Below are 20,886 nucleotides of genomic sequence, written 5' to 3'. Positions count from 1 at the left end.
GTTCAAAATTGTGTGGTCTAGTCTGGGAGTCAGACAGGAGCTCATGAGGCCATATCATGTCATGTGGTGTGCAGTCCAGTCCTACAGGGTGGGACAAACTGCTTTCTCCCAGGTCCTCAACCCCACCCTGTTTTCTGTTTCTCCTCCCGGTTTTCCTCCCTTCCAAAATTCCCTCCCTGCTTTCTCTCCTCCCTCCCTCCTATGGCAGAGGGGAGGAAGAAGGGGGCAAAGGAGCAGAGAAAACGTGGCCACTCTGGCCTGAGCAGCCACCTCCCATGAAGCAGCAAAGCCCCCAGCTCCTGCCTTCTTCTTCGGCGAGCCTGCGGCGCCTGCGCTCGGGGGGCAGCAGAGAGGGGTTGAGGGCGACCCTGCAAACACTGGCAGGTAGAGACGGCTGGGGATGGCAGGAGAAGGCAAGCAAATGCAAGAAGGAAACACCATTGGTCCTACTGCATACAGGGGTGGGAGGTGGGGCAGGAGAACCCTGAGTAACCGGCTCTGAATCTGGGGCACCCCAAGACTCTAGACAACTCAAGTCTAAGGCTACTGGAAAACTGGAAGATGAGGCAGCAGGGTCTGCTCCGCAGGAAAAGCCACCAGCATGCAGGCTGCGCATCAGACCCTTCAGCCAGACCCTACCCTGCTCATGGTTGCCCACCAGGCCCTCCCATTGGGCCCCATGTCGCACAAGTCTTAGAGGCCATTCCTTTCCTCTATGGAGGGTGGACGGACAGAACACATTCAGTCTCAGGCTTGACCACATTCTTTATTCCTCAACTCTGCCCGTCACATCACAGGGCTCAGTGTGCAGGCTGCCCTCCTGGGGAAGCCAGGCCCCAGCCGGTGTGCTGAGGCTGCTGGTCCCTGCCTGGCAGGGCCCAGACCTCTTCTGCTCCCGCATGAGCACGGTGACCAGTGCTGATTCAAGGCAGCCCGTCCATGAGTGCGCTGTTCAGACAGTTGTAGAGGTATATATACTGCTCCTGGGGGCAGACACGGGGGAAGGAGCTTCACCCTGCCTGCCACATCTGGGGCAGAAAGGCTCCCTTGCGTCTCCCAACCCTTAGGCTTCTATCTGAGAGCATCATGGTCCCCAGCACCACCTAGTGGCTGCCCAAAGTGTACTGCCTAGAGACGGCTCCTGGAACCTTCCCCGCTCCCTCACCCCTTCCCACAGCTGATCCCTGGGGGCCTCTCACCAGTGTTGGGGTCATGAGGCCACAGGCCAGTGACTGCTGCAAGGCCATGTTAAAGATGTCCACGGTGCCCTCAGCCCCCGCCTGCTGTAGCAGCTGGTCCATGGCCAGGAAGGTGCCCAGCTGGGCCACACCCTTGCTGCAATTGACCTCTGGTCGGATGGGGTCCAGGGGCGGGGGGGAGGAGCAGAGAACGCTGGGCTATCCAGGTATATGGGGAAACCCCACCTGGGCCTGGGGACTGGGAAGGGACCCCTGGGCACCTAGTGGGCCAGCAGGCCGGGGTCTGAGCCAGGAGGGGGTAAATTCCTAAAAGATGTCATACTCCCCAGAGATATCAGGGCAGCGTAAGGAGATGGGAGCAGTGGGAAAGTGTGTCCTTTTGACCCATCACCCAAGTAGGGCTTGATGAGATGTGAGGGCCTGCTGCAGAGGCAGTAAGGGGGTTCGGGCACCCACTCCCACCCCCCCCCCAGCCCTTTCTTTATCCAGCAGCACCTGGAGTGGCTGAGCAGCGTGCCCGGCTTCGTCTTGTCCCGACAGCAGCACCGGCCCACGGCAGCCAAGAAGGGCAGCAGGGTGGTGGCCGGGAGCTCCCGCCCTGGCTCCCAGCGAGGGAACAGCAGTCTCTGCACCTGCCTCTCCTTCCTGCTCTTCCCCTGGTAAAAAAGCCATTGGCATCAGCCCAGGGAGGAGCAGAGGAAAACCAGCACAAGCCTCTTCCCCACACAGCCCAGCACCCCGCAGCCTGTGGGCCCGACACCTACATGTGTGACCCTCAGGAGGGTACAGGGCCAGCCTGCCGTGTCGCTCTCGGCCACCCAGTGCACGGTCACCATGTCTGTGACAATAGGCCGCGTCTCCGTTGGCCAGAACTCCTGTGACCGGGGACCAAGCCAGAGCCGCTCAGGTGGCTTCCCAAGCTCTCTGCCCACCCCTGGTCATAAGCCCCGCCATGAGCTCCCCCAGCCCTGCCCCAACACTGAGGTTTCCCCCCCCCACCGTCTCTCTGCCCCCCCTCACCTTCTCCCAGGTGTCAGGCGGGCACAGGGAGACCAGTACGTGGGCCCCGTGCTCCCACACCAGCTCCCAGAACTCCTGGGGCCCGGCAGGGCCAGTCAGCACAACGTGGTCATGGCCCGAAGGCCCACCCTGTGGAGCACACGACATTGGCTCCCAGGGACTGAGGGCGCCCCCTGTCCATCTCAGCTCTAGGGAGCCCCCAGAAACCCCAGCTGCAGCCCAAGAAGCACAAATGACCAGAGAGGGCAAGGGATAGGGCATCATCTCACAGAGAAAAGACAGGCTTCGAGCATCTCATTAGGGGGGCTGTCCTCCACCGGAGAAAACCGCACTTGATAGTCGTCGTCTGAGGGGAGATGGGGAGGGTGAGGGTGCCAAAAGCTCTCCACCCACTCCCCGTTGCGGGGTCCCACCCAGTGGGACCACAGGCACTCACAGGAGCTCATGCTGTCCTGCTCATAGCCAGGAGGGGGCGCAGAAGAGTCAGCCAGGTCGTTGATGGCCTGGAGCAGGAGCTGGCCAGCAGAGAAGGGCGTTAGGAGGCTCAGCGGGACAGAGCCCACAGAAGGGCCGATTGGGCAGGGACAGCCCCCCCTGGTTGCCACCCCCCTGGTCTGAAACACACCTTGTACTCCTTCAAGAAGCCAGCGTTGCCATTGGCCGCCCTCTTGGCGCAGGCCTGTGCAAAGTTTGTCACCGAGATGGGCTGGAACCTGGGGGAGGGGTGGACAGTGGACAAGGCACACGGGGTTCCCCAGCTCCCGCTTCTAGTCTTCTCAGCTCTGCCCATGGACAGGATCGGGGGCCTGTTGGTGGGAGGGGGCACAGGGAACCTGTGCCCCCTCACACCACAAGGGCCCCAAGGGAGCTACGACTCACTTGAAGGTGGCAGAGGGCCCTTCTAGAATCTTGTTCAGGAGGCAGCTGTGCAGGAAGATGTATTGGCTCTGGCAAGAGAAGGAGGACTGGTTCAGCTGAGGGAGTAGGGCCCAGAGCGGAGATTTTCCAGCCTCCGACCAGCAAGCAGGGATGGGGTGAGGAAGGCGGGCATCTGGGAAACTTGCCCACGCTGCCACAAGGGGTTAAAGCTGGCAGGGGACTGTCCCACCTCCCCTCTGACAGAAAGGGAGACAGACAGGGTGGCTACCTGTTCAAGCCCCACCCCCAGGTCCCCTGTGTGTCCCTGAGATTCCTTTTCCTGCCCCCCCACCGCTGCCCCTACCCCGGACCGCCGTGGCCCCGGGGCCACTCACGTCCCACCCACTCCTTCAGGTCCCTGTGGAGCCCTCACCGGGGTCTGGATCATGAGGGGCCGGTACAGCCGCAGCGCATACACAGCGTTGAACACGTCCACCGTCTGCTCCTCCTCCAGCTGCCGCAGCAGCCTTGACAGGGCCACGAAGGTGCCCGTGCGGCCCACACCCGCACTATGAGGACAACCCGGGCTGAGTGGGTGGAGGGGAGTCCCCCCACCCCACGGCCCCAAGCCCCACCCCCCAACCCGCCTGCCCTCACCTGCAGTGCACCAGGATGGGGCCGGTGCCCTGGATGACCCTCGCCTGCTCCCGTACCAGTTCCACAAAGGTGAGCAGGGAGCGGGGGGCCTCGGGGACGCTGTGGTCCGGCCAGGTGGTGAACTGCAGCTGCTTCACCCTCCGCTGCTGTTGCTGGGCAACCTGATGGGGGTGGGGGGCATCAAGAGGGGGGAGCCTAACCCTGAGCTCCCTCTGCTCCCCCCTCAGCTTTCTTCACCAGATCCCTGACGGCAGAGTGGCTGATGCCTGCTCCTCAGATCTGATGCTTCCCTTGCCCCCTTCCTTCCCCAGCCTCCTGGGTAGTCTCTGCCTCTCAGGGTGCCCAGGCAGAGGGGTGATGCCGGTCCCTGGCTTTCCTGCCCTGGTCTGCCCTTGTCACAGCCTGGCAAGGCGCATGAGCATGAGGGGGTGGGTGAGGCAGGAAGCGCTGAGCTCTACCTCTCACTATGCAGCTTTGGAGAAAACTTTAACCTTCCTGTACCTCCCTCTCCCCTCCCTAACCAACTTCCCTGGACGGTGCCCGCCGCCCTGTCCCCTGGGGCACGCACATGCTGCAGCTGGAATTCCCGCTTCGTCCACTCATCCTCGGGCTCCTCAGCCAGCAGGTGGACCATGATGTGACCGTGGGTGATGGGGGTAGGGTCTGCTGGCCAGTAATGCTCACACAGCACCTAGGGTCAGAGGGTCAGAGCAGAGGGGGTGGCGTGGCTTTATCCTGATGACCCTTCCCACCCATCTTTCTGGTCACTGTCCCCCTGCTGAAATTCTGCTCTCTGTACCAATCCAGCTCCATGGCTACCTCGTCCAGAAGCCACTCTCCTCTGGCTGGCCTCTGGCACCATCACCCCCACACTTCTCATATGACCCTTAGGACTTCAGGGCAGCTGCTGGGCTCCTTTGCAAAACTAGGTGGCTTTATTTAGGGCTGTCTGGCCTTGCCTCACGGTGCCAGCTGGAGGACGGACCCAGCAGGTGTTCTCTCTGTCCCAGGGCCCTGCAATTGAGCAGTGCACGGAGGACACATCCACTGGGCTTCTTGAAAGAAAGGATGCAGAATGCCCATCTTTGATGCCCACCCTGGGGCCATCCGTATCCTATTCTCTCTCCTAACCTCTTTGCCCCTCTCTGCCTAAGCAAGACGAAGTGCAGAAACTGAGAAACAGCAGAGGTCAGAAGAAACGGAGTCAACCTGGGAGCTTAAGTGCCTAGTCCTTCCTCCCACCTCCCTCTTCTGGGTGGCCCTGGGGACCGGCACCAACCTCTAAGCCTAACTGGCTTCACTCCCGTCTGACCCACATTCCCAGACCTAAGGTGGAGACAGCCCGAGGGCCACTCCTGTAAGGAGAACGTTTGCCACCTGGTGGCCGTTCTGGGAAACTGCAGGGCATGCTCACCCTCCCGTTCTCCATGCCCACAGTCAGCATGACAATGATGTGAACTTGCTGCTCCCACACAAGCCGCCAGAAGTCCTCCAGAGTTTTCTTGAGAGGCCCCTGGGTGGCAATAAATTCCTGAGGGTCGGTGTAGCCCTGTGGGGGTGGAAGACAGGAACGTGTTCCTCAGTGACCCCTTGGTCCCCCAGGCCCCAGCGAGCATACAGCAGTAAATGTCCTAGGTAAGATCTCCAGGAGGGAGATACTGTGCCTATACGTGTGCAAACACATGAACACACGTGCGCACCAAGAATTCAGATCAGGAGGGGTGGCTTCAGAGACCCTGCCACTACCGCCCTAGCATGACCTTTAAGGGGCTAGAACAACCCACATGAAAATAACAAGGTCCTCATGTGCCAGAAATAGCATCCCCAGTCCAACCTCTTCACCAGCCCCTCTCTCAAATCAAACTCATGGTTTCTTCCATGCTCAAAATCTTCCATGGCTCCCCATTGCCCAAGTAAAATCCAGAGCCCTTAGCTTAACATTCAAGCCCCTCCTTCATCCAGACCCAATGTGCCTTTCCTGTCTCGTGTGCCACCACCAGGCAACCTCAGCGCCACAGCCCACCTGCACGCTCCCACCCAGCTCTTCTCTGGCTGTTCCTGCCAGCCGGAATGCCCTTCCCCTTTTTTATCTCTTATCAAAATTCTACTCATCCTTCAAGCAAGTACATGTCCCCTCCTCCAGGAAGCCTTTCTTGATTCCTCAGGTAGACTTAATTTCTTCTTCTATGTGCTTTGAGTACCATGTTTGTTCCCTTAACACAGCACTCGTCACGTGGAGCGGTAGAGGTGACACACTCACGCAGTGAACGCGCGCACACACACACACGCGCACACAGTGTGCTCCTTTGAAGCCGAGACTACAGGTAGCCAGCTCTGCCCCTGGCAGGCCCAGTACAGTGTCTGGCACACAGTAGGCCCTCAACAAATACCCGCTGGCCTGACTAGAGGAACACAAGCTGGTGATCTTCGAGGACAACTGCTGGAGCTAGGGTGGGACAGCGTGTCCTGCAAAGGTGCCCGTCTCCAAGCAGACACCCCCCACAGACAGCCCCGCAGGTGGCCCTTACTGGGACAAAGTTGGCATTGATGTAGTCGGAGTGCGGCTCTCCTTCCAGCTGGGTCAGCCTGACCCGGGAGTGGTCATCTGCAGACGGGAAAACCTTAGTGTCCGGGGCCGGGTGGACACACGGCCCCCTGCCCGTGCCCACTGCCCTGCTCCGGCCCTCACAGGGTAGCACGTGTGGGTAACGGTTCTTCATGGCATTGGCCGGGTGCTCCGCCTCCAGTCTGGGCTGCTCCTTGCCCACCTCCTTCAGCTCCTGCAGAGATTGGGAAGCAGGCCGTGGCTGCTGAAGAGGACCCATTTCACCCCACCCCCAGAGAGGGCTCTGAGCCCGAGGGTGCTAGCGGCCTCACCTCGAACTCCTGAAAGAAAGCCTGGTGAGCATGCGCACTCTTGGCCTCATAGCTCTGCCGGAAGCTTTGAATTGGGATGGGCCGATGGGTCCGCCTGGTGGGAAGGGGAGAGGGTAGGATGATAGTGAAGCCCCACCCTGAGCTCAGTGGGTGGTGGGAACAGAGCCACCCACCGACCTCAGTCCTGGCAGCTCAACCTGGTCACGTGGGAGCATGCGAGGACAGACGGACCTGGACCGCACCTCGGGGCTGCCAACCCCCAATGCAAACAGACAGACAAGGGGACAGCGGGAGGAGGGCAGGGCAGTCAGGCTCCATGCAGGAAGGTGCCCTCGAGTTTGGCAGACCCCATCCTCGGTGCACAGCCGCCGCTCCCTGATGTCAGCTCAATAGTTGATGAGTTGATGAGGTCAACGTCAGGGAGCGCAGGAGGGACAGAGCGTGGAGGGACAGATCTCACATCCCCCGAGAAGGAAAGGAGAGAAAGATATTCAGCCCCACACCTCGAAGGTGGTTTGTCAGGGTCAAGGGCAGCACCTGAGAAGGAGGCTGAAAGGGCAGAGAGGAGCCAGAGAGCTCTGGGTGGGACACCGTTGCGAAGGTGTGACAAAGGTGTGAAGAGACCAGGAAGGGATGCGGGCCCAGGGGGCAGGCTGCCGGGGACAGCGGGGGCAGTGGCCTCGTGGCCGGCGCAGGGCAGGCCCTCACTGCCCAGCACGCCACGAAGAGAGACGGGAAGACGCCCTCACCGCAGGTTGTAAGCTGTCAGCTCTTGGGAAAACCGAGTCTTCTCTGCCCTGTGAAGGATGGAGAGGCCTGTGGGAGTGAGCCCAAGGGAGCAGGGGCGTGGGGAGCTTCTCAGGGAAGAAGCCCCTCCTCCCCCAGCCATGCTGGCCCCCACCCGCCCTCGCACTCACCTGTGCCCCTTCACCCTCCTCCAGCACAGCAGGCCCAGCACGGTACAGACAGTGAGGACACAGCCCCCCATGATGGCCACCGCCGCGGGGAGGGGCATGGCTGCCCCGGAGATGCTGGCCCGGGGCTCTAGGAAGGGCGAAGGAAAGGGTGGAAGGGAGTAGCCCTTGTCCCCCTGCGGTGACAGGCCAACCTCTCCTGGACTTGAAACCTCTGGATGGAGGGCACAGCGACAACCCGCCTCTAAAGTCCCAAATTCCAGCCCCAGGCCAGAGATGGCTATCGGCAGGACCGTCCTGCACGGGGACCCAGGACGCCCAGCCAGCTCTCCCTGCCCCTGGCTTCTGAGCATGCCCCACAGACTCTCTGCCCCTCTCTGACTCTCTCAAAGAAAAGAAGAGGGTGAGGACCTGGCTTCCTAGACCTTCTAGAACTGTCCAGTATGGTAGCTAGGGGTCCACGTAGAGCTATTGAGCGCTTGAAATACGGCTGCTCCAAATTAAGACTTGCTCTAAGTATAAAATACACATATGATTTCAAAGACTTAGTAAAAGAAAAAAGTGTAAAATATCTCATTAATAATTTTTAAACTGATCCCATGTGGCTACGATTTTTTAATATCTTGGTTTAAATAAAATGTTACTAAAATTAGTTTCACCTGTTTGTTTTTACCTGTCTCATGTAGCTAGGGAGGAATATTGAGTGACATATATGGCTCACACTTGGGGCTTGCTTTCTCTTTCTATTGGACTGTTCTAGACTGTTGGACTGTTCTAGAACCTCGATGATCTGGGAGCGGCAGCACAGAGAAGGGCAGTGCTGGAAGATAGTTGGATCGTGGGGAGTGACACACTGTTTCACTCATGTCCCTGCCTCTTCTACTCGCCCCCTCAGCCCACCCAGGCCAAGTCTGGTGCCAGGAGCACCTGTATGCCTGACTCTGGGTCTCCCAGCCCTGCTGGGTAGGACATTGCTCTCTCTGGAGTCTATGCTCAATCCCCCCTCCAGCCTCAGAAGGGGGGGTCCCCAGCACTCTTTCCCACCCCCAGGGCCCAGCTGGAACCATAGCCAGGTTCCCACCCTACCTGAAAAGGCCGAGAAGGAGATAATGGTCTCAGGAGGGCTGTGTCTGGTAAAAGCCACAACACTGAACCTGGGGCAGAGAAACAGGACCTTCTGTTGGGGAGGGGCAAAGAGGGCAGAGCCCTTTCCAGAAAATGAAGTTATGAGCAGTAGACACTCAGAAAGTGAGAGGCCCCCTCACCTGCTAACAGGCTATGTGTCACGTGGCAAGTTTAGAACAAGCCACCCCTACCTGCCCTTCCATCTCCCCTGCCCTATTCTAACAGCAAGAAGCCCTAGAAATAAGTGTCTGCATACCCTTGGCAAGCTGAAACAGAATTCATCCCCCCTCCGGTTTTTGTTTTTGTTTTTTTGTTTTGTTTTGTTTTGTTTGTTTTTTCTGAAAAAAAGAACCACCTAACAGATGAGTGTTCCCTTTTTTGCCTCGCCTGCCAGGAGACCCAGTCAAAATAACTCTCCGGACCCTTATGGACCAGCCAATGCTTACTTTTTGTAAGTCAGTCCAGATCTTTTATGGAGAAAATGTGCAAACAACCCGTAAATGAAACTCACTTATGAAATGGGCGCCCCCCCTTCAGTCTCAGCCCTCACCGGTACTGGGAGCCCGGCTTGAGTTGCCCATTACATATCTCCTGGGTCTGGCCACAGTCCTCTGTACCCATAGGCACCATCCAGGATCTCGGCACAGCCCAGGGCCCCGGGTAGAAGGGGTTGGGAAGCAGGATGGCCAGGTAGGAGTCACATCCTCCATAGTAGTGGTCGTACCACGTGTGGTTGATGGCTTCCTGGGGGGGCCGAACCACTGCAGAGGAACAGGAAAGGGGCAGAGCAGAGTCAGCCGTGGGGCTGAAGCCACTCTCCCCCACATAGCAGCTACCCCATTTCTCTCACATATTCCCACCACACACAGCACAACAGCAGCCCTATCCATAAGAATGTTCTGGGTCTCCCTTCCTGTTCCAGCGCTCACGCCAGCCTCAGACGTTGCATTTTACCAGCCCAGGGTCTGGAGCCCCCTCTCCCGTCTCATGCTAGGCAGGGGCCAGGCTCTCCCCATCCCCTCCAGGGCCAGGACTCACGTGACATGTTGGTAGTAGCAATGATGCCGTACCACTGAATCTGCCCATCGTCCTTGCCAAACATACCCCGTGTGATCATCACTCCTGTCCCTGCCTCTGGCTCCAGCTGGGGGGCTGCAGCTAAGTCTGGGGGGTGCCAGCCTGGGGATGGCGAGGGGAAGAGTGAGGTCCTAACTAGGTGCCGGAGTCAAGGGCATGGGCCAAGCAGTCACGTCCCCGGCACCTCTTTCAATGCTTGGCAACTAATATCAGATGCACACAACTAAATAAAGACTAGGACACCCCCCAACCCCCAGGCAAGGGGGTCGGACAGGAGCTCAAGAGCCTATGGTATGTGAACCAGGGCCAAAGAAAGCCTTGGGGGCTGGGGAACAGGGAGCGCCCCTGGCAGGGAGAGCCAGGGCAGGGAGAACCCCCGTGGGCAATGGTGGAGGAGGGCTAAGGGAGCAGAGGGGGCTCCCCAGGTCATGGGAAGCACTTACCCTCCGCAGAAGTGGCACACACCAGGGTGACCACACGACTCCACAGGCCGTTCCTGCCCAGCACGGTGAGGCTGAGGCGGTAGGACGTGGCAGGCACAAGGCTGGGCACGAGGAGCGCGTCCCCTGAGGTGTTGGCCTGAAAGACGAGGTGCGCGTCCCCTCCCGTGGCCAGCTGCTCCGCCACCACCAGACAGACGTCCACGTCCCCCGAGGGCACCATCCAGTTCAGGGCCAGGTGAGTAGCCTCGGGCTGACACTGCACGTCCTCCACAGGGCCAGGCTCTGCAGGAAGCAAAGGGCTGGTGGTGTGTGGGCGTCAGGACACCCCAAGAGGCTGGCGTCTGGGTCAGCAGCTCTCAAAACCAGCAGATACAAAGGGACTGGGCGTTTATGTCCTTCTCCCCCGACAGACACCGACATACCAACAGGCAGCACCACGGGGTGAGTGGATGCCCGGAGCGGCCCCGCCTGGCACAGGATGGACAGGGAGAGATTACGTCCGGGTGTGAGGTCCCTTAGAATGAGGTGGGCCTGGCCGAGCCCCAGGGGCTGCTCCCAGGAGAGGCGGCCAGCCTCTGAGAGTTGGGCATGGCATAGCCCGTGCCCCCGGGGGCCGCTGGCCCAGGCCAGGCTGATTACGGCGCTGCTCGCCTGCATGGACACCAGCAGCTCACTGGGCGTGAGCGGGGCTGTGGAGGGAAGGAGAGCGGGTGAAGCCGGCTGCTGAGGGCCCAGCGCGCGAGGCCACAGGCCCGCTGACCCCAGGTGGGGCCCTCAGGTGTGGAGTTTCGGAAATGGAACTAACGTGGGGGCTCAGGGACTATCAAGAAAAGAATCCAGGGGTCTCAGAGGCAGCCCTGCCCACGTCTCCAGCCCCTACTCACAGGTCCAGCCGGAAGCGTTGGCAGCTGCCGTGCGGAGGGGCCCAGCCTTTGAGACAATCTCCACCTCGTACTGGGTGCCTGGGGTCAGGGCTGAGAAGCTCGTGCTGTCCACCTCAGCTCCCATGGTGCTGACCCCTGCCTGGGCCCCTTCCTGGTACAGAGTCACCTGGTAGCCATCTCGTGACCCAGGAGCATGGACCCAGGATGCCCGGAGCTGGGTGGGACCTTCAGGGGTCACATTTACCAGAGGAGGGGCAAGAGGGGCTGTGGGGAGAGCAAAATATGGGAAGGTTGATGAGAAGAGGGGTGTTATGGGCTAAACCACATCCCCCCCAAAATTCATGTTGAGGTCCTAACCCCCAAGACCTCAGAATATGACCATTTTTTTGGGGGGGATAAGGTCTTCAGTGAGATCATTAAGTAAAATGAGGTCACAACAGGACCCATGTCCTCATAAGAAGAGGAAATTCAGACACACCCACGCACAGAGGGGAGACCAGGTGAAGACACAGGGACAAGATGGCCATTTGCAAACCAAGGAGAGAGGCTGGGGACCCATCCTTCCCTCAGGGCCCTCAGAAGAAACCAATCTTGCCAACACTTTGATCTTAGAATTCCTGCCTCCAGAACTGGGAGACAATACATTTCTGCTGCCGGAGCCCCAGCCCCAGCCCCACCGCCCCACCTGGGGTACTCTGTGAAGGCAGCTCTGGCAAATGAATGCAGAAGAAAGCAAACCAAATCTCTGGCTCCCTCCTCCTTGGGTGTCCCCCCATCCTCCCGTCAGGAAACAGCAGCTCGGGGTGCTCAAGTGAGCCGTAGTGTCTCCCCGTAGAGTCTCCCCAACGAAGCGGCCCCACATCACGGCTCACAGCTCGTCCCTGACAGCCGCGCACAAGCTCACCCAGGAGTGCACGAATGAATCAGGCCCTCTCCCTACCAGAGCACCACTCCCGGACGCAGGGCTGGACTGGACAGCCCCAGGATTAAATCAGGTGCTTTTTCCCAGCTCCAGACCCTGTACCCCAGCAGCTTTTAAAGACCCCCACGTGACTGTGCAGGTTCTCGAGGACAGGCAATGCCTGGGGGCCAGAAGCAGCACCCCTTCACCCTCAGCTGGAGCCCAGGCCCCGGAGTCACATAAGGCTGGCCCAGTCACCTAGTCAGCACCTCCTTTGCAACTGGGGAAACTGAGGCTCAGAGAGGACCAAGGTTTGCTCTGGGGTTGGAGCCCCAGCTAGCACCCAGGTCTCCTGCCTCCTAGGCCAGAGCTCTTTCCAGCTTCTTCTCAGGCCTGTCTGAGGTCACATGGTCCCTGGGAGGGACAAAGACATCGAGGAGAACACATAGTTTCCGAGGAGTCCGGCCAGCAAGGGTGGCCAGGGAGAAAGGGGTGTGCGGGGTGTGCGGGTGGCACTCACGCGTCCAGCCTGTGGCATTGGCTCTGCTGCTCTCATCTGGCCCCCGCAGGGTGGCCAGCTGAACCAGGAACTCGGTGCCTGGGGACAGCCGGGCCCAGGAGAAGTTCTGAGCTTCCGGAGGCAGAGTCTCCCTGCTTTCCAGAGTCAGGGGCCGCAAGCGGTAAAGCCACAGCTGGAAGCCATCCCTGTCCCCGGGTGGGGGGCTCCAGGAGGCCATCAGGGCAGGAGGCTGGGAGGCGAGGCCCAGGCTCAGGTTGGCAGGAGGAGCAGGGACTGCAAGGTCAAGGAAGAAGCAGCATTGGAATGACCGAAATGCCTCACCATTGTCTCCCTCCCCTCCCCCTCCCCACTACCTGCACCCTTTTCCTGGGTCTCCACAAGAGCCCCAAACATGGCCAGCCTACAAATCCAGCTTCTGTGGGGCTCCAAGCATGCTCAATTTTCTTTCCCAAGAGAAGGGCACCTGGATGGCTCAGCTGGTTAAGCTTCTGACTCCTAATTTCAGCTCAGGTCATGATCTCAGTGTTGTGAGATCCAGCCCTGCATCCGGCTCTACCCTGAGCAGGAAGTCTGCTTGAGATTCTCTCTCCCCCTCCCCCAGGCTCCTCCCCACTTCTCTCAAATAGCTAAATAAATCTGAAAGAAAGAAAGAAAGAAAGAAAGAAAGAAAGAAAGAAAGAAAGAAAGAGAAAGGAAGGAAGGAAGGAAGGAAGGAAGGAAACCACTTGAAAAACATGGATCTCTGCCCTGTCTGCTCCCCTACCTCCTCCCCACACTGTCAGTTCCTTGAGGGTATGATGTCTGGCTCACAGGGTCCCCACAAGACCCAGCACCCACCTCTTTAAGCCCCTAGGGCATGGTCAGCTCACCTGCTGACATTCAGTTCCCACAAGCTCATTCTCTCTCTCTCTCCCTCTTTCTCCTTTTCTCTCTCACCCTCCCCCCCCCCCGCCACACCACCTCTCCTGAGGGCCCTGGTGCATGCTTAGCCTCTCCAGAAAGCCCTTGTCTGTCTGACTCAGACCTTCTCTGAGTAGGAGAGTAGGAGTAGCCTTCTCAGCTCACTCTCCTCCTCCTCCTCCAGGAAGCCTTCCCTGACTCCCTAAGCAGGTTTCCCTTTTATGAGTCCTAAAAGATTAGACTGAACCACCCAAAATACCTGATAGTCATCAATTTTAACCTGTAAGAAGACAGTCTGCATATGATTTGAAATACATCGTGCATATCCCTATCCCGTGTTTACTTTTGTGATCTGATACATTAAATAGCATAGAATATGTGTGTGCATGTGTGTATACACGTATATATACACTCTTCTGTTTACTTGTCAGTCTTCCTTTCTAGATTGTCTTATTCATGATTTTTAGCCTCAGCACCTAGCCCCATACCTAAAACATGGAAAACACTAAATATTTGTTGGCTAAATGGGTGGATGGATGGCCGACCCGAGGGTAGGAAGTAGAAAATACTTGCAAACAGATTCACCAAAAGTACCCCTTGGATGGGCACGTGACCCTCCAAATCCAGAACATGCACACAGAAGAGCAGACAGTAAAGGAAGCCAGGACCCCAGCCCCACGGTCCTGGGCCGGCCTCCCAAAGGCTGCAGCCCGGGAACCCATGGGGGCAGGCACACGTCCTTACAATGCTGGAGCTGGGGTTCCCTGCCCAGGTCTACACTGACACAATGTAGCGGGAGCTGGGCATTAGCCCCCTGGGAGTCAGGCTGCAACTCTCTGGTCCCAAGGCAACAAGACTGCCCCATGACCTCTGGCTGCCCTCCTGATGCCAGGTGGCCCTGGAGCCTTCTTGCTGCCCCAGCTATACTGGGGCCCAACCTACAGCCAGGTCAGAGGGGCTGCTCCTGCCGGTGACCTCCAGGGACTGGGGCACCAGGGGCTCTGAAGGGAGGCGCAGTTTGGTCAGGGGGCCATATAGTGTCTGTGGCCCTGAGAAGCCCCTTCCCAGCTTTCCCCGCTACCCAGAGGTCCCTCCCCAAGGAAAGGCTTCACCCCAGAGTCAGGGGACACAGTAGCTGGCACTCACTGGTATGGTCTGTGAGGCTCTGGGTCGTGCTCCGGGTGGTGGCAGGTGGCACAGAGGTGTTTCCCAGGAGGCCTGGGGCTCCCTCATCATAGAGCTGTGCCTGCCTCCTGGGCTCCCCAGTGGCCACCAGCCTATCCAGCTGTAATTTGGTCCCGTTGCTCTGTCTGGGCTGGGCAGCAGACTCTGCAGAGGATGCTGTTTCTGAGGAGTGAGGACCCAGCTGCTCCTCACAGGTGCCCCAGGGCAGGACCCCAGCCTGCTCCCCACCAGCCCAGACTCACCATGCAGCCAGGCACTAGCCCGGGCCCAGGTACTGTAGGGCCCAGCCAGAGCCCTCAGCTCCAGAATGTAGTGTCCAGCAGGCAGGGGCCCCGGGAATGTGGCATTGAGGGCTCCAGGGCCCCGAGTGCTGTTCTTTTCCACTTGCCCGCTCAGCCTGAGCAGGTAGCCATCACGGGCACCCGGCCCTGCCTTCCAGCTTGCCCAGAGTGCAGAGGGCAGGGGAATGAGCACCAGATCCAGAGGGGCAGAGGGATCTAGGGGGGCAAAGAGCAAATATGTGCAGAAAAACCCAAATGGTGGACGAGAGCCATCCTCCCCTCCTCGTGGCAGCTTCCACCTGTTTGCACCAGAAAGTGTCTTGTCCAGAGGCAGGCAGACGCCATTTACCATTCTGGGTGAATTCTGGGATCTGGCCACGAGCAACGGTAACAGAAATAATGACACATCCAGTGACCAGGGGTATCTATGTCAGCGGGGCTCTAAGTACCCCCATGCACTGCCTCACGTGGACGCCCCACCGGCCAGCAGGAGGGGTGCTCCCTGCCAGCCTCACCCCTTCCCCCTGGAATCCAAAGCCACCCGCCTCCACCTGTTATAACCCTCCCCCTTCTTCCCCTCTGCCAGAGAAGAGCTGAGGAGCCTCTGCTGTATCCCCCGGACGCCCCGCAAAGCACTCACAGGTCCACTCGGTGGCATTGGGCCCCGCCACCTGCTGGGGCCCGGCCACAGCACTGAGCGTCAGCTCGTAGGGGGTGCCTGGAGAGAGGTGCAGGAAGGTGTGATTGGAGAGCCCCCGTCTGACCACCGCGGTCAGGTTGGTGCCACCAAGGAGGTCCGTGAGCACGAGGCGGAGCCAGGCAGCCCCCTCGGAGCTGTTCCAGGAGGCTTGTAGGGCACTGGTGCCCAGGGTCCGCAGCACCAGCTTGGGAGGAGACACGGGGGCTGGAAGAAGGATGGCGAGAACAAAGCCAGGCTTGAGAAAGAGCCCTGGAGTCGGACCCTGTCACCAGCCCAGGCCGTCCCAGCGTCAACCAGCTGTGTGGCGACAGGGTTGCCTGTGAGGCTCTGGATGGCCTCTATCGCTCCCAGATCAGCTGTCACCCACGCCCTGCCGGGTGCCTGCCTTACCTGTCCACTGGTGGACGCTGGTCTTCGCCTGGAGGTTGCCAGCCCAGGTAGTAACCTCCAGAACATACTCACTACCTGCTAGGAGGTGGCTGAAATTATAGGACAGGGTGCCCAGTGGCATGGAGATATTGTGCACCAGTGTCTGGGATTCTGGGTGGTAGAGGAGAAGTTGGTAGCCATCCTGCTCCCCGGGGGCAGCCCCCCAAGAGGCCTCGAGGCTGGATGGGCTCCCAGAGCTGTAGAACTGCAAGTTGCAGACAGTCGATGGGGCTGCGTCAGAGGTGGAGAGAAGCACCAAGGTCAGGGCCAAAGGGGTATCACCCCTGTTCTTCTAGTGCTTCTACATGGGTCACTGGACCAGGCATGGTCCTCAGAGAAGTTGCCCTCCTTGGCCAACCCTGCAGGACAGCTACCTCCTGCTCGGACCCCGGGCAATGCTGGCCCACTCCCAGCCCCCCTAGCCGGTGGACCACACACCGGTGCGGGCGGTGATTGTGACGGTGGTGTTCTGTCCACAGGCTTGCAGGGCAGTCACCTCCAGCAGGTAGCGACTTCCTGGCACCAGGTCCCGGAACTCAAAGCTGGATGCGTTGGTGTGGGCCTGGAGCGGCTGCCCTTCTGGAGAGCCCAGGGGACTCAGGCGGGTGAGGCGGAGGGCATGGCTCAGCTTGTCTGGCCCTGGGGCTGCCCAGCTCAGAAAGAGGCTAGTAGGCCTGCCCTGGCTGCTGACGTTGACGTTCAGAGGTGGTCCTGGGGAAAGAGGGTGCACTCAGAGTCTCCCAAAGCCCCTTCTCCTCTAAAAAAGGAAGGAAGGAAAAAGTAAAGGGGGGCGGGCAGAGTAGAGGCCAAGTCTAGCATGGAGAAACTGAGCCTGCCCGCACTCCCAACCTCCCAGACCTCCCTCCCCCGTTGAAGACACCTACCTCCAATCTCTCCGTCCAGGCTCCTGGCCAGGGAATAACACTCATCTCCCTGTGGGAAGGAAGGGAGGAGGGGAGAGGAGACCCCAGAACCCTAAGCCTCTGTGAAAGCCACTGGGGGACAGGGCCAGGATCAGAGAGAAGGCTGTCCTCTTGTCCGGCCCTCCCCCAGACAGGGCCAAAAGGACATCACCCCTTTTGAGATAGCTCGGGAGGCAGCCCCGGGCAGGCAGAAGCAGTTCGTCCTTGCTGTGCTCAGAGCCAGCAGCTAGGAAGGAGCAGCCTCTGCTCTGCCTAATGTAGACCAGCTGTGGGGCCCTGCAGAGAGGTGGGAGCCTGGACAGGCCCCGGAGGACAGGGCCCTACCCGCCCACCTGCCCCCAGCGCCCACCATACCTTGGCCAAGAAACCCTGGAGCCAGAGGAAGGCAGCAAACAGGATTGAGGGCCTCATCCCGACGTCTGTAAAGGAAAGACAAGATGCAGCAGGGGAGGAGCCAGTCCCCCCAACCCTCCCCTTGCCCCGCTGGCGGGCGGGCGGACGGGCTGGCGGGTGGATGGGCAGGCGGGCAAGGTTGGGAAGGCCGAGTTCCAGGCAGATGGCAGGCAGCAGGAAGCCAAAGAGCGAGGGGCTGCCTCTCAGCCCAGACCCTAACCGCTCACCGCACCCAGAGCAGCAGCAGAAACTTGGCAAGTTTCCGTGAGGGGAGAAAGACCCCAGGGCCCGGGAGGTAGAAGGGGATGGCACCTGTCAGGCCTCAGACAAGCCCACCACTCCCGCTGCCTCCCCATCCTCCATCCCTCCTCCAGAACTTGACTTTCCAGGGAGGCCTCAGAAAACACCAAGACAAGAGATGGCCTTGCCAGTGGACACACAGAACAGAGGCGCCCCACTCCCTGACCCCAGAGGAAGAGTGTGGTTCTGTTGACTCTATCAACACGTAGGAGATAGGCTGTTTGGGTTCTGTTATGGGGGGAGGGGTGGATCCTGGTGACACCACGTGGATGTGTGTCGCTGTGGAGTGGAGGGACCCGCTGGGAGTCTGTATCCCCTCTGGGCATCCACGTGGCACCATGCCTTTGTGGACAGAGGCACAAGAGCACGTTCGAAAGACTGTGAGTCACAGGGATTATAGATCTAGAAGAGCCCACCTGGCCCTTGGGACCAATCTGTTCCCATATCCTCACCGCCCAGATGAGGAAGCTCATTTCCAGAGAAGGTAGAGCCCACCCCCAAAAGGCAAAACCTGGTCCTCACCCCCAAATTGGGGTCCCCTCAGCTTGAACTTCTCTGAGGAGCTACTTAAATCTCAGGATATCTGCTTTCCTTCCCCCGCCCACGGAGATCAGTGGTGCCCACCTACTCCCCTGACGCCTCCCACCCCTCCCCCACCCAGGCCCCACCAGGCTGCAGGCAGGTGAAGGCCCAGGGGAGCTTCCCTGAGGCTTGGCCTAGAAGCAAGACGGCTTCACCTGGGCCTAAATCCAGCTCCTCACCTGGAACTGCTCACCCATGTGTCCCCACCCCAAGACAGCTGTGGGGCCCTGCAGAGAGGTGGGAGCCTGGACAGGCCCCGGAGGACAGGGCACTACCCTACGGTGGGGAGAGGGAGGGGAGGGAGAACAGAAGGGGAAGAAATGGCTCTGGGCCCCGGGAAAGAGGCCCAGGACTCAGAAGCTAACTCAGGAAATAGGGAGGGGGAATGGGCAGAAAACAGGCAGGTATAGAAACCCAACACCAAGACCCCTTGGTGAGAGCCAGGCTCTCAGGGGCCAGCCCAGCAGGAAGGACAGGCCTGCATGGAGACCCGCTCAGTCTCCCCCTCTGGCTCAGTTCAGAACCAGGGGCTGCCTGCCCTTCCCCCACTCCACCCAGCCCCAAACCTCAGAGCCACCCACCCGGCCTCTGGACAGGGGCCTGGAAACTGAGCACTGCAAAATCATCAGATTTTCCAGGCAGCGTGTGTGTGTGTGTGTGTGTGTGTGTGTGTGTGTCTATATCCATGCACGCATGTGCTCTTTCAAAGGGGAGCAGTGGGGAGGCGCAGAGAGCCCCTGGGGAAGCTGATACAAAAGACAAGATCCTGGCCTGGCCAAGAGGTCCATCCCACCTCCCCTGGGTCACCTCACTCTACTCTTTCTAGCAGAGTGTCCAGCAGCAGCAGCACAGGGGAGAAGAGGGGGGCGGGCGGAAACATCCTAATTCAGAATCTAAGAAGAGCTATGGCAGGACACGGTTGTAGGTAAGGCGGGGGCAGGTCTTAGACCCTGCCTGAGAGTCTCCCCCCTCAAAAGAGGGGCTGGTTGAGAACACCCAGGACTCCACAGCCGGTCTTGTGGACAGTCCCGGAGGAGGCACCCGGCCACCGAAGGCACACCTGTCAGGCCCCTGCCAGCCCTGTGGATGGAAGAGGGGCTCCAGAGAAGGGGTAGAAAGGATCTGACCGATGAGATGCCGCCTCCCCAGCCCAAGCCTCTCCATTCAGCAAAAAAAGTACCACAAGGGCTGAGTCTTCTGCCCGGTAACCCCTCCCACAGACAAACCCACATCCTCTCCCCAGAGAACCCCTGGGGTCCTCCTAAGGTCTCAAAGCACCTTACTGATTCCTTCTGGAGAGAACCACCCAGGAGGCAGAAGAGGGCAAGAGACAGGTCCAGGCATCTTGATTCCCAACTGTGAGCCAGCCCCGGCTCTCCCTGCAGCTGTCCCACACGGCTCCCTTCCGGCCCTCCCCCTCCTCTCCCATGGCCTAAAGCCCGGCCTTGGGCATCCCCCGCGCTAGGGGAAGATAATCACCGGGCAGGAGAGGAGTAGATGGATCCGGACAGCCAAGTCTCCTACTCTTCCTCCCACGTCCTGGGGAAGGTCACCAGGGAGGGCGGAGGCCTAGATTCCTCTGGCCAGGCTGTGGGAAGGCAGCAAGGGGCGGGAGGCTACAGACCGGTGAGACGGGTACATGGAGAGCCGGCAGCCTGGGCACGAGTGTGGAGGGACACACTCTGTGCGTGTGTGATGCATGCGTGAGCCGTGAGGGTGCACACGCCTATCTGGATGAACGTCCTCATGTAGGCATCTGTGTGTACATGGGGGTGTCCAAGGACATCGTCGGGGGAAAAGGGACAGGAGGGTCCCTGGGAGGAAGGAAGGACCCTGTTGTACAACAGATGTCCACCTCACCAGCTCTGGCCTTGGGAGAGAGGGAGGGACTCTCTTCCGTCCTAGAGTCCTCCAACAAGGGACCTGAGTTCCAGCAAGCTGGCCAAGAATGGGACATTTTCCTGGATCTCCAGGCAGACTGGCCTTGGCTCCCCAGGTGCTGAGCTGGCCTGACTCACTGGTCCTTTGGCGGGGGTTGGGGTATGGGAAAGTCCCCTTCACCAACGGGTCCCCAAAAGGTGTCAGGGAAAGTGGGTCGGGCGGGGGATGAGCTTCCGGGATGGCTGGAGCAAAGGTAGGGCCCTGGGTCTCCCTCTTCCTTCCAGACTTCACACCAGCGGGCCCAGATCATGGCCACACGGCCTACCAGCGACAGTCTGCCCCACTCACCCAGGGCCTCCCCGCTTCTGTAGGATGAGGTCTCCCGGCTCCTAGCTCTCTGCATCTCCGTCTCCCCCACACAACCAGGGCAAGCAGGAGCCTGCAGCACTGGGGCCGAGGCAGGCCTCGGCTGGCCCAGGATTTGGGGGTGATGTGGGGGAGGAGCTACGATCCTAGGGCTTCTCGAGAGAGGCATGAAGAGGGCTAGGAAGGGAACAAGACAGGTGGAGTGGGTGGGGGCCCAGAGTCCTGGCGCCCCAGCAGCAGGTCCAGTACCCAAGATCCTTCCCCTCTGGAATTTTATAGGGTGGCAGCCTTTGACTCCGGAGCTGGTGGCCGCCTGGCCTGTTCCCCAGGTGCTGCCAGAGAGAGAGCAAGGAACCTCTGGGAAGAACACAGCTGCCTCTCCAAGGGGCTTCTGACACTGGGGACAGCAAGTTGTGGCTGGCAGCCTGGGACTGGGGAATGGAGCGGGGGGGGGGGGGCAAGCCAGGGTGG

General features: G+C 59.7%; 1 protein-coding gene and 1 long non-coding RNA gene across 2 annotated transcripts; both read right to left on the bottom strand.

The window, feature by feature from the left end:
- Window positions 1-885: 885 nt before the first annotated feature.
- On the bottom strand, window positions 886-16,679 carry LOC122918002 (receptor-type tyrosine-protein phosphatase V-like; the record flags this gene model as incomplete). Its single annotated transcript, XM_044266149.1, has 30 exons — window positions 886-983; window positions 1,200-1,335; window positions 1,695-1,855; window positions 1,964-2,074; window positions 2,220-2,348; window positions 2,489-2,565; window positions 2,656-2,734; window positions 2,845-2,932; window positions 3,099-3,166; window positions 3,511-3,646; window positions 3,735-3,895; window positions 4,303-4,425; window positions 5,149-5,283; window positions 6,263-6,339; window positions 6,424-6,514; window positions 6,612-6,705; window positions 7,361-7,408; window positions 7,529-7,655; window positions 8,612-8,679; window positions 9,201-9,411; window positions 9,689-9,829; window positions 10,171-10,452; window positions 10,593-10,859; window positions 11,055-11,318; window positions 12,476-12,748; window positions 14,522-14,704; window positions 14,803-15,057; window positions 15,482-15,745; window positions 15,932-16,201; window positions 16,409-16,679. Coding segments are annotated over 30 exons (4,650 nt in total), but the record flags the coding sequence as incomplete, so codon positions are not given.
- A 181-nt stretch (window positions 16,680-16,860) lies between these two features.
- On the bottom strand, window positions 16,861-19,552 carry LOC122918795. Its single transcript, XR_006386682.1, has 3 exons — window positions 19,447-19,552; window positions 17,248-17,312; window positions 16,861-16,903 (listed from the first exon to the last, which is right to left on the bottom strand). It is a non-coding gene; the product is annotated as an uncharacterized LOC122918795 (long non-coding RNA).
- Window positions 19,553-20,886: the final 1,334 nt, after the last annotated feature.

The sequence above is a fragment of the Neovison vison genome, chromosome 10 (genome assembly GCF_020171115.1).
Source record: "Neovison vison isolate M4711 chromosome 10, ASM_NN_V1, whole genome shotgun sequence".
NCBI classification, from domain to species: domain Eukaryota; kingdom Metazoa; phylum Chordata; class Mammalia; order Carnivora; family Mustelidae; genus Neogale; species Neogale vison.
This window is presented reverse-complemented; position numbering and strand designations above follow the sequence as displayed.